This window comes from Danio rerio, chromosome 8 (assembly GCF_052040795.2).
Source record: "Danio rerio strain M-AB ecotype USA chromosome 8, GRCz13ab, whole genome shotgun sequence".
In the NCBI taxonomy this organism is placed as follows: Eukaryota; Metazoa; Chordata; class Actinopteri; order Cypriniformes; family Danionidae; genus Danio; species Danio rerio.
The window spans coordinates 51,880,783-51,893,166 of NC_141028.1; the positions used below are offsets into that span (position 1 = coordinate 51,880,783).

General features: G+C 41.0%; 1 protein-coding gene across 5 annotated transcripts in view; it reads left to right on the plus strand.

The window, feature by feature from the left end:
- Window positions 1-10,485: 10,485 nt before the first annotated feature.
- Window positions 10,486-12,384, plus strand: part of si:dkey-220o5.5 — a 68,829-nt gene continuing 66,930 nt past the window's right edge. For 2 of the 5 annotated variants that reach the window (XM_087265311.1, XM_087265309.1), the window contains exon 1: window positions 10,540-10,622. Coding sequence is in view for 2 of the 5 variants with exons in the window: in XM_087265310.1 (XP_087121436.1) it covers window positions 10,607-10,622 (16 nt within the window). In the remaining 3 variants the exon portion in view is untranslated. Of the gene's footprint in view, window positions 10,623-12,384 lie in introns of all 5 variants that reach the window. The other 3 variants (XM_087265310.1, XM_087265313.1, XM_087265308.1) reach the window with 3 other exon arrangements.

The following is a 12,384-nucleotide window of genomic DNA, read 5'->3' on the forward strand; positions in this document are numbered from 1 at the left end:
AGACCACAATGTGATGCTCTAAAAAGGTAGAGTTAGTTCTGTTCTCAACACCTTCGCAAGCTGTGCACCCATCAAAGCTGCGCATATCTCTAAGCAAGGGATGCTTTGCTGTTTTTTAGGAGCCACTCGGGATCTTGCAGTGACAAAGGCTACTTCTACCCTGCCCTCTTGGTTTTCAGTTCGCAAGTATCCTACAGAACCGTAAGCCTGTTCTGAGGTGTCGCAGAAAATAAGGATCTGCCTTGAACTGGTGGGGTGATCAAGCTCTTTGGTACTGTAACAACGTGGCCAGCTGATGTACTGTAAGTCATTTAGCTTGTTTTCCCAGGCTTTCCATGAACTCAATAGCTGCGCACGTGAACACCCCTGCTGTGCGAGCTGACTCATGTAGCGGCAAACAGCATTACAGAGCATGCGCTACCTAAAGTGTGTGCGTTGGCCACGAGCTGCGCACGTGAACACCCCCGCTGCACAAGCTGACTCGTGAAGTGGTAACAGCGCATGCGCTACCTAAGGTGTGTGCGTTAATAGCGTATGATTACAGATAAAATGTATCGGCAGGAATAATATAGATATAAGAAATGATAATTGTAAACATAAACATATATGTGTACATCTAAATCGGCAATCTTTACAGTGGTTCGGTACAGTTTATAAACAAACAAATAGGTATGAACTTTCACTAAACTAAGCATTGAACATTCTGTTTTACTTACTTTTTAGATGTACGCACACACACCATCAATGAACTTCTCGAATTGAAATACTTCTTTTCCTCTAACTATTTACAATGCACAGCTTTAATTATCAAACTAACCCCTATCATCATCAACTCTTTCTCCCCTCTGCCACTTTCCGAAACTCAGCAAGAAACTTTGGATCAGCCCATTTCACGCTGATCGGCGGGGGTGACTGGAAGAGTCCAAGTCGCGGGGGGAATAATTTCTACAAATATGTTTGTTTTTCACTGAAGGATGACCATACGACTGCAGAAGAGAACTGCTCTGTTTCAATAGGAGTCCCACAGCTCTCTGAGGCATGCATGCTTAATTTGTGAGCGTACGCACTAGTGTAACATTATGGGGACCAGAGCCACGTTAGAAAAGCTGTGTAGCACACTTTGTCCTGAATACACACACACAGTAAGGTCTGACATAGTGGGGACCATGACCAGTGTTTCCTCTAGGATTTTTTCGAGCTGTGGCGGCAGACTCTGTTGGGCATTTTACACAGATCTACTACTACATGAGGCGTTATTTCATTGACAAATGTCGTGGGCACCTACGAGCATGTCAGTCTCTGCTTGAGCGCCGAAATCCTCTGTTCGTACACAAAACTTCTTGCGCGTCTCAAATATACGCTGCTCAAGTGCAGATTTTCTTGCATGCCCTCAAATAAACGCGGCTGAAGTGTGATTTAGTGCGTTTATGTACCGAGTATGTCTCCCAACATTTATTAGATTTGCTAGGAACATTTATGAATGCCTCCGATAGACTTTGTGGAGGGGACTGCGGCATTGATGCATCCTGAAGTAACGAGAAACAGCTATAAACTCCAGCAAGATAAAGTCATTATATGAAGAGCCACAGACATTTATCTATAAATAAAGTATAACTATAGAAACTGTGTTCATCATAACTGAAAGCTACACCGTGTTTGCTGGTCTCGCATCACGCACCTGTCAGTCAGTCAGTCAGCACCTTAAAGGGTTAAACAGAACGCACAGCACTACTATGGTCACAGAAAAGTTTGCGCTGTTATTATTCACTTACCTTTTCATACGTTTTCAGTGCGATTTTTAACCTGCTATTTAAAAAACGATTGAATATTTTAAATAAGAAGCTGTAATGTAGCCGTGGCGGGAGGAATTTTGGTGTGGCGCCCCGCCATGGAAGAATGAATGTAGCGGAAACCATGATGACCCTTGAGTTTTACTGTCCAACTACTAATTAAAAGTTTTTATATAGCTTTTATTGAAGGATGACCATATGACTGCACAAGAGAACTGCTCTGTTCCAGGAGGAGTCTAGTCTCTGAGGTATCTATTTCATTATTATTATTATTATCATTAATATTATTATTATCATTATTATAATTATTATTATTACTACTATTATTATTATTATTATCATCATTAACATTATTATTATCATTATCAATATTATTATTATCATCATTATTATTATTATCATCATCATCATTATTATTATTATCATTATTATTAACATTATCATTATTATTATTATTCGTAGCATACTTAATTGTAATTAGCGTAATAAAATTAAATATAGAAATGAAACGGTGGGTGTGGCTTAATTTGTGAGCGTACGCACTAGTGTAACATTGTGGGGACCAGAGCCCCGTTAGAGAAGCTGTGTAGCACACTTTGTCCTGAATACAGACACAGTAAGGTCTGACATAGTGGGGACCATGATCCTTGAGTTTTACTGTCTAACTAATAAATAAATGTTTATATATAGCTTTTATTGAAGGATGATAATATGACTGCACAAGAGAACTGCTCTGTTCCAGGAGGAGTCCCACTAGTCTCTGAGGTATGTTTATATATATTTTTTTTTATTTAATACACATGTACAGGGTTTCCATTGAGGTCTTAAGGCCTAAAATTTCACTTTTTAAATTTTAGACTTAAGTCTTAAATTGGCTGTTCTAGGTCTCAAATATTTCTGCACATGTCATATTTAACGCTACATCTAATTTCATTTAAATTCTTTGTTGTTATTGTTGTTTGGTTTTCGTGGTGCTGTAGTTCTTTATTTCACTAGTCCAAATGTAATTTGCATTACACTTCGTTTGAGCTGAATATGAATCACTTTGAACAGAATTTGTCTGAAAGGGTACACCTGTAAACACATCTTAACGATCTGTCCAAGCGTGATCATCATAGAAATTAGATTGTGATCTAAAGAATTAGATTGTGCATATTTAAAAAGCAGTAAAATGTAAAACACCATCAAAGCATGTACTTTTTTTTCTAGATTAGTTGAGATTTGTTTTTTCTGAGAAAAAACAAGTTCTTGTGTTGTGTGTGTGTGTTTTTTTTTTTTGTTTGTTTGTTTGTTTGTTTTTAAGATGCAACCCTCAAGCCATGAAGAATGTACAAAATCATTATCATTCAATGCAGTGTGGAATGTCAGAGTAAGTGTTTTGTATTTTTCATTATCTTTTTTTTTTTAAAGGGTAACTGAAAGTAATAGTCATTGTCTTTAAGGCTAGAGAGAAGAGTTTGGAGCACTCAGACTCATATGAAGATGAAGTCAGTGAGGAGGAGTATGTCCCGGACACTGAAGAGAGTTCAGATTGCAGTTCGAGCTTTAGTGATTCACCAATAGGAAATACAGAAATGCAGCCAATCAGGTGGACTTTAGATAAGAGCAGGAAAAAGGGCAGATCTCAAAACACCAGTGAAACAGAGAGCTCCCAGAGTCATGCCACATCCTCAGGTCCTGACATTTCAGTCATTATTCCAGCTATAACTAAAAAAAGCAATGGAGCAAGAGTTTACAACTAGAAACAACACTGTTTTTGTGGCTGTGCTCAAGCAAAAATTGCTAGACACCTGGAGCGTAAACATTGCAAGGAGGTAGAAGTAGCAAACTCTTAAATGCCATGAATCAAGACCAAGTGGCGCTTGAAGCAAGAAATGACTGGTGCATTTTAGAGCTGGGGAAGCATCTTTATAACAAGTATGAATCAAGAGTTAAAATGCATGAGCACATTCGTCAGAAAATGAGAGAGCTTGGAAGGCTCCTAATATCTGCAAGAGAGGTATCAGCTGTTACATCTATTAAAGAGCTCATCCATCCCAAAAACTTTATGCATACAATTAATGCAGTTAAAAGAACAGCTGGATACAATGAGGAGAAGGATATGTATGGAACAGATAGTATTGCTGTAAAACTAGGACATAGCTTGAGTAATATGTTAAGCTATGCTTATAGAGAGCCATTCTACCATCTGTGGAGATGAAGAGGCAGCAAAGAATGCACAGAGTTTTCAGCAACTGTATCAGTCCTGATGGCCTGAGTACATTTCTGCAACAGCCCGGTGAACACTGGAGGAAGCCAATTGGAACTGCACACTTCTGCTTCCATTCACTGAAGATGTTAAACGTCTACACTTGTATCTTGATGAGCAGGAAAAAATAAATTGCAAAATCTTGTCAAAACAGCCCTCATCTCAACATTGGTCAAAATTAGCTAAGGTTACGCTAACTCAAGTTATGCTTTTCAGTCGAAGACGAGAAGGTGAAGTATCACAGATGCCTTTGACTGCGTACACTTCCAGCAACCAATCAGTTGAACATCCAGATATTAACATGGCCCTCTCAGAAGTGGAAATTAAACTGTGTCAGTACTTCAAGAGAATAGAGATCAGAGGCAAAAGAGGCAGAAAGGTCCCTATATACACCAGTTCTTGATATACACCATTTACCCAATCGCATAAATGGTTAACTATATGCCATAAACAAAACGATTTCATTTTTAATAATAACTGTTTGACTTTTTTTTTAATAGGTTAAAGAAAAGATTGAAATTAAAAAGAAATGCTTTATGCTGTTAAGAAGCAATGTGCTCACACTGACAGGTCAAATCTACTTTCTCCCTTTCAAGTTTAAAGCAAATTTGAATGCCAAAGGATTTTAGACGTGCATATAAAATAGCCTATGTAATATATTAACATTAACAAATTAACAAAATAATTAGCAAATGAGAAATAAATGACAGAAAAGTTGATTATTAAAAAGCCATTCTCTAAAAATTATCATGATTTCAAGATTAAAACGAGTAGATTATTATTTTTTTTAAATAATGCCAATGCGTTGATTTAACCATTACTAATGGTGTAGCCTAGGGATGCACCGATACCACTTTTTTTTACAAACTGATAAGAGTGAGTATTTTAATTTATGTACTTGCCTATACAGAGTACGATACTTAATATATATGGATTCAATTAAGTTTAGCAAGGATGAACACAAATCTTTAACAGAGGGCTGTTCCAAGCCTAAATATGCGCTCATTGTTGATAACCCTGCAAATTCAGAACTTCTCTATAAATAAGCAAGGACATTTTAAAGGACTAGTTTATCCTGACATGCGTCCACGCTTTTACACATTAGACAAAGTGTGTGCAGTGTACATTACCTTATGGAGTCACTCTCTTGGCATTGCATATTGGGGATGCATAAAACCCTGCGATGCGTGATTCTTTCTCCCACTTCATTCAGAAAAAAAATGAAAGCCTTCCTTTTCAATCATGGAAACAAATATTTTATTAAGTTTTAATTTAGACTTAATGTTCTCTATAAAGCTTCCGGTCTCACATAACCTAAGCAACAAATAACAAAACATTTTCATACAATACGCGTTTAAAGATTAGCAAAGGAGACATTTCACATGCATTTCATCTCATAGGCTAAATATTTGTTTTATTAATCTATATCAAATTTTAATTTATGGCCAAGAGGATGAGGCATGCGGTACTAGCGGACCAGGGGTTTATTTCCCAAACAACGACATGCACATTAACTCGCAGCTGAACTGTCATAGTGCGATGCATGGTTTGGGGAAAAGAATGATAAAGTGATGAGTGTTTCCCAAAACCCACAGTTTCTCTGTCGCAGATCCATCAATTTACCCACATTAGATTTAATGTAAAACACCCATATCGATGCTCTAAACGGGGTGGAGGAACTACTTTTTCAGTGAAGAACCCCATTTCTTTGCGTAAATTATATCGTTTTACACACATACACACACACATTTAAGAAAAAATGCAATATTACCTTTGGTAAAAACATGCACTCGTATTCTATATTAATTGAAATATATGTAAACTGCACATATAGGGCCTGTGTTTCCTTTACTAATATTATTGACCATTACATATTCTATTCTAAAACATCAAATCACTAACTGTCACGGTTATGGATCTGTCTGCTCTTTTATGATGTGTCTGCGCGACGCGGAGAGTTTATCTGTATCTGCGGTGCTTGTATCACTAGTGTGTGTGCGCTTGTTTCTATGTTTGTGTGAGAGTCGCGTGTCTGTCAGTGTTATTGTTTTCATGTCATCAGCTGGGCGGTCACATGATCGCTGTCTCCGGTAGTCGCTGCTTAGCACCGCTCAGCTTATAATCAATGCACCACAGGTGTAGCGCATTACTGCGCCTATAAATGTTCAGCGTTCCTGTCTCACTTTGTCAGTTCGTTGTTAGATCACGGTCTTCTGTGTCTCTGTCAGGCTCTCCTCACTGTGTTTGCTGGTGGTGAGTGGATTGGGTGATATCCTTGTTGCTGCTACAATATGTTTCCTGTTTCCATCGGAGATGATTGTTAGATCCTCGTTGTTGTTGTTTTTTCATGAACATTTTATCAGCGCTGCCGATCTCTCTTAGTTTGTTCACTCCTTTATTCTCGGATCCTTGTTCTCTAGCCACTCATCTACTTATCTGTTTTTTTTGTGTGATATATCCATTAAAAGACTTGCATTTGGGTTCCACGTCTCTTGTATGACCGTGACAGAATGAACTGACCAGTTATGGACGTGGAACCCAAATGCAAGTGCAGATGAACTCAGAGCCATGTTTGATCGAGCGGCTTCGGGGAGAGAGGCATCCAGGAGGCTTGCGGAGCTCCGTCAGGAGGATTTGAGTGTGGCGGAGTTCTCCATTGATTTTCATACTTTGGCAGCAGAATGTAAGTGGAACATGGAGGCTCAGCGAGATATGTTTTTTCACAGACTCACTAATCACATCAAGGACGAGATCTACGTCATGGAGTTACCTGAGACCCTAGATGACCTCATCGACTTGGCCATCAAAGTGGACAACCGCCTACAACGGAGAGGTTTGCGCAAGGAGCCCCGCCCACAACATCCGATCTCAAGGACCCGCTCTCCCGAGATGAAGCTCTCTGTATCTGAACCAGAGCTCAAGCAGAAGGGCAGATGTCATCTTACTGTGGAGGAGCGAGATCGCCGCCGTACGGAGGGGTTATGTATATACTGTGGAGTTGCAGGACATTTTGTGGCTTTTTGCCCCACCAAGAGTAAGAAGTCGACTATGGGTAAGAGTTTATTGGTGGGGGAGATTATGGGTAAAAAGGAGTCCCATAACACAACAACTTTACCCATAACTTTGGGTTTTAATTCCTACACTCATATTGGTCACGTGCTCATTGACTCTGGAGCGGAGGGAAACTTTATTGACTCCAAATTGGCTAATACTTTAAAAATCCCTGTTTCTCCGCTTTCTTCACCCATTGCTGTGCACGCCCTTAGTGGCCTGTCTCTTCCAACCATCACACATATCACTGCTCCAATAAAACTCATTTCTTCCGGTAACCAGACTGAGACTATTACATTTTTTTTAACAGATGCTATCGGTACCCCTGTCATTTTGGGTCATCCTTGGTTAGTGTTACATAGACCTCACATTAATTGGGGTCACAATGCCATGTTTTCCTGGAACAAGAGCTGTCATGAGTCCTGTTTATTGTCTGCTTGTTCTACTGTTTCTCGTTCTGTGTTTCAGGAGGAGCAGATAGATCTTTCAAACGTGCCTCGTGAGTACCATTACCTGAAGGGAGTGTTCAGTAAGTCCCGGGCTGCTTCTTTACCTCCTAATCGTCCCTATGATTGTGCTATAGACTTATTGACAGGTGCGTCTCTGCCTAAGGGCAAGTTATATTCACTGTCTGTTCCAGAGAGGGAGGCCATGGAGAAATATATTTCTGATTCTCTAGCAGCCAAGATCATCTGTCCGTCTTCTTCACCGGCGGGGGCGGGATTTTTTTTGTGAAAAAGAAGGATGGTTCCCTTCATCCCTGCATTGATTATCGGGGGCTGAACAGCATCACGTTTAAGAATACTTATCCTTTGCCGTTGATGTCTTCAGCCTTTGAACGTCTGCAGGGGGCGAACTTTTTCACAAAACTAGATCTCCGTAATGCTTATCATTTGGTTCGCATAAGACCCGGGGATGAGTGCAAAACAGCGTTTAACACACTCTGAGGGCATTTTGAGTACTGCGTTCTGCCCTTCGGCCTTTCCAACGCTCCGGCTGTTTTCCAGACACTCGTCAATGACGTGTTGAGAGATATGATAGATCAGTTTATCTATGTCCACCTGGATGACATTCTGATTTTTTCTCACTCTCTGAGACATGAGACATGCGGCGAGAGCGAATACCGCCCAAGCGGTTGATATACGCCACCGCCGCCGTGCTGTCCGTTCTGACCAGCACGTGTTGCTGCTCCAGCACCGGAAAAAAACGGTGGAGAGCAAGGAACACTGCCAACAGCTCCAGGCGATATGCTAATGCAACTGGGTTCCTTTCCACAGTTCCGCCGCTGCATGCCCGCAACGCACAGCCCCCCAGCCCGTGTTGGAAGCGTCTGTTGAAACGACAACAAGACTGGACACCTGTCCTAGAGGCACTCAGGTCTGTAGGAACGAGGGGTCGCTCCAAGGGCTGAGGGCGCGGCGACACAGCGCAGTAACAGAGACTCGGTGTGCGCGCGCGTGCCATGTGCGTCTGGGGACTCGATCGTGAAGCCAGTGCTGGAGTGGTCTCATATAGAGTAATACGCGCGGCGTAAAGGGGCTGCGGATGCCATATGCCCCAGGAGCCTCTGAAATAGTTTCAGTGGGACCACTATTTTACTGTCGAGTTTTAACAAGTTTTAGCCAGGGGTGGCGCTCCTAGACCACTAGTGTGGACATCGTCCTCCCCAACGCACACGCAGCGGACTTAGTGGTCCGAAGAGCATAGTCGGATGCGGTGAGAAGCTCCAAAGCCTGGGTTGGACCCACCCTCATGCAGCTCGGCCAGCGCCTGCGCTTGGTAGCGCTGGTAGGTGGCTATCGCATGCAAGGTGAAGCAGCCTGGCCCACAGCCTTGTAAGCTCTAGCTCCGAGGGAGGCAGATAACTTACAGGCTTTGGATGGGAGACGAGGCGGACCCCGCCAAGAAGAGGCGCCAAGCGGACAAGGATTGACCTCAATCATGCTCTCAACCTGAGGAATCGCCACATACCCCCTGGCCACACCACCGTCAAGAGTGGTGAGGGACACGCAGCATGAGCAGAAAAAAGTGCCCTTCAAGACCGCGTGAGCCTACTGTGCACCTCCGGGAAGAAGGGGACGAAAGGCTTCGAAGGCTTCGCCTTCTGGTCCTCTACGTATCACCCATCTAATCGGTCCGGGCGCAGAGCTGGGGGATGAACCAACTCCAACCCCATGGCCGAAGCAGCCCGGGAATGTACGGCTAACATGTCCGCCTCAGGATCAGTTTTGACAGCGCTCACCTGCCCAGAGGGGGCGAGCGGGTCTGGATCTTCGTCGGACATTGAAAGCCCATCCGATGTCGTGGTGGACGTCTGATCTCCGGTGTCAGCAAACGTGAGAGATTCCATCTGGTTAGACGGATCACTCCCACTGCCCGAAGCCTGGATGGAGCACCTGGAGGAGCAGGAGGTCCGTGACCCCTTTTATTATCTCCCGCTGGGACCCTCAGATCTGCCCGAGTGCCCACTGCAGAGCAGGGGACAGCAGGGGTGGTTCATGAACCGCCCGCGAGCACCACATTAACATGTTGGACCCCCAAACATGTAATGCAGTGATCGTGTCCATCATCCGGAGCCAGGAAGCACCCGCATCCAGAAAAGCACAGTCGGAGCGGCATCCTGAAAAGGACGTTCTGCACAACTGTGTTGCTCTTTTAGGAAAAATTGCAACTTATACGCACCGCTCTGGAGGACCGGACCCAAAGAACGCCCGGCAAGGGAGAATCCCAGCTCAACCATCTGCCGCGTATACCCACTCTGGACCGGGAGACACTTGTTCGCTCGGAAGTCGCTGTATTCAGCAAGAGGAACCCTCATCGACTCGATCAGAAAAGTCTCTGAAGCGAAAAGGATATGCTGGGTTAATTGGCAATGAAGCACACGTGCGCAAGCTTACGCTGCCAATTCATTGGCATTCATTGGCCTGTTTCATACTCTTTCAGACAGGTGGCTTCTGAACCGAATCCTCCCAATTCGTGGATTTTCTAAATCAAATCCACCAATAGCATTGGAGTTCCCCACCCGAAGGGGAACAGGTCTTTTCTTTTAGTTTGCTCAGCAGAATCATCCAACTTTGTAATGTTAGCATAATCATGACAGTCCGTTGCTACTTAACCACGGGAGACAGCTATAAGTATTTGATTGTACTGTATATTTAGAGGGTTGCAGCTGTATGTTTTGTATAAAGGAATGATGGAGTGTGGTGTGAATTAAATAATTAATCATATATACAGGCTAAATTAGTCTGTGTGTCAGTATTAAGTTTATTGTTATTATGAGTAGAAAATATGATGATGATGATTAATATTATTGTAATGCCATGGTCCATGTTACTGCAGTGTGGAGCTATTGAGCTATTGTAGAGGAGCGTGTTTCAAAAACTGGAGGCGGAGGTTGAGAGAGAAGTAGTTGTTGACAAAGTAGCTGCTTGTCTGGACTGATCCAAAACCACTCTTACCAATGAACTCAGGAAGCAACTGTCTACATTTCACTTAAAGGAATTGTGCATATCCTGCAATGGACAAACAGAAAGGTATTTTTCTTTTTTGTTAGTATTATGTATCAGAGTATAACATATTTTACATGAGCCATATCTGATCCTCTTGAAAACGACTATTTCTTATTTTATTTTTAATAATTAATAAGTTTTGGTACTTAAGATTAACTAAAGATGTATACTTTGAATTGTATTATCCTGTTATTGAATCAACTTACGATGTACAGAGTTGCTGTCTATCTAAGCTGCCTGGGATGAAATCACTATTAGTAATCACTAATCGTATAAGATCTCCTTTATGTAGACCTCCTGACTTAAGTAATTGGTGTTGTTTTTTAGTGCACACAGTAATCAGCTGTTTTAAGCAAAAAACAAACAAACAAGGAATTAGTTATAAATTGTGACTCATTTTAATTACTAAATCTTGGAAAGTAAATAGCAATAATTCAACAAATGCTTCATTTTTGCTATTCGCATCTGGCCACTATTAATAATTCTAATACACTTAATTCATGAACCACGAACAAACCCTTATGCTATAAGTTTACATGGCAACACAGGCAGGTGTGCATGCACAAAACATCTGTTGGCAGGTTTGTTGCAATACTAAAATTATTACAAGTATTACATGTAAGATGCCTGAGTCAGCATTTCATGAAGCGTAGATTTGTGTACATTACTAAACTATCCGACTGTCTACTAATACATTTAGACATTTGCTCATTAAGAAATCATGATAAAGCAACGTTTACATCGTTAAATAATAAAAATATATAGTATTTATACAATATTTATAATAATAATTAAATGTCATCCTGTTGCTCTTATGGTGTTTTTTTGTTGACCGATAAAATTATGTGACAGTATTACTTATTTCAAAGTGGCTAAGTAAGTTGAAGTGTCCAAATGTTTCTCAATGGTTAAATTATTACCACTGGGCACCATCTACTATACTACAATGCTGCAGAAGAGCATCCAGTTTTCCATCACCCTCTGCCCTCAATTCTGTTTTGGAAAAACAAAGAAGTTTACTACATATTTTTTGCTGATAGACAATTAAATAATAAACCGCAGGTCATAAAGAAGAGAATTTGTATCTATATATATAAAAGATGTGTAACGGTTCACAAAAATCACGGTTGGGTTCAATACAACACGGTGTCACGGTTCGGTATGTTTTCGATACAGCAAAAAAAAAGAAAAAAGCCAGAGGATTTCTTTGATTAAATTTTTTTAATGTATTAAAACTAACATTATAGAAGTATTATGTTTTTTTTTCTTTTACTTTAAACTGTGATAGCGCTATACTTCTGGGGTTTCTGCTTAGCGGCAAATAAAACAAATCCTTCTTTATACTCAAAACCAAAATGCTGCTTATAAAAAATAATTTTAATATTATAGTAGTTAAACAATTAAAAAAAGAGAACAATTTAGTTTTATATGGAAGTGTTTCATTACATTTTTAAGTATTTTTTTTATTTTCAGAAAGATGAGAGTTCACCTTTTCTTCAGAAAGCACAGATCTGCTTGATTTGACTGTAACCTGGCATTTTAGTGGATCTGAAAGCAGGAATTATCTGACTGAAAAGGGCTTATGAAGGAATAATGCAACCGGGCTCTATTACATTCAACATTTTCTTAAAACTAGACATTTCCACTACAGATTAAGGTCTCACAGGGCTTGAAATTAACCTTTTTTCTTGGTAGCACTGGGGCTCTTCAAAAATGTAGGCGGCACCAGACAAAATTTAGTCGGACCCACCAAAAATGATGGGAACCGTTACTACATTTTTTATAT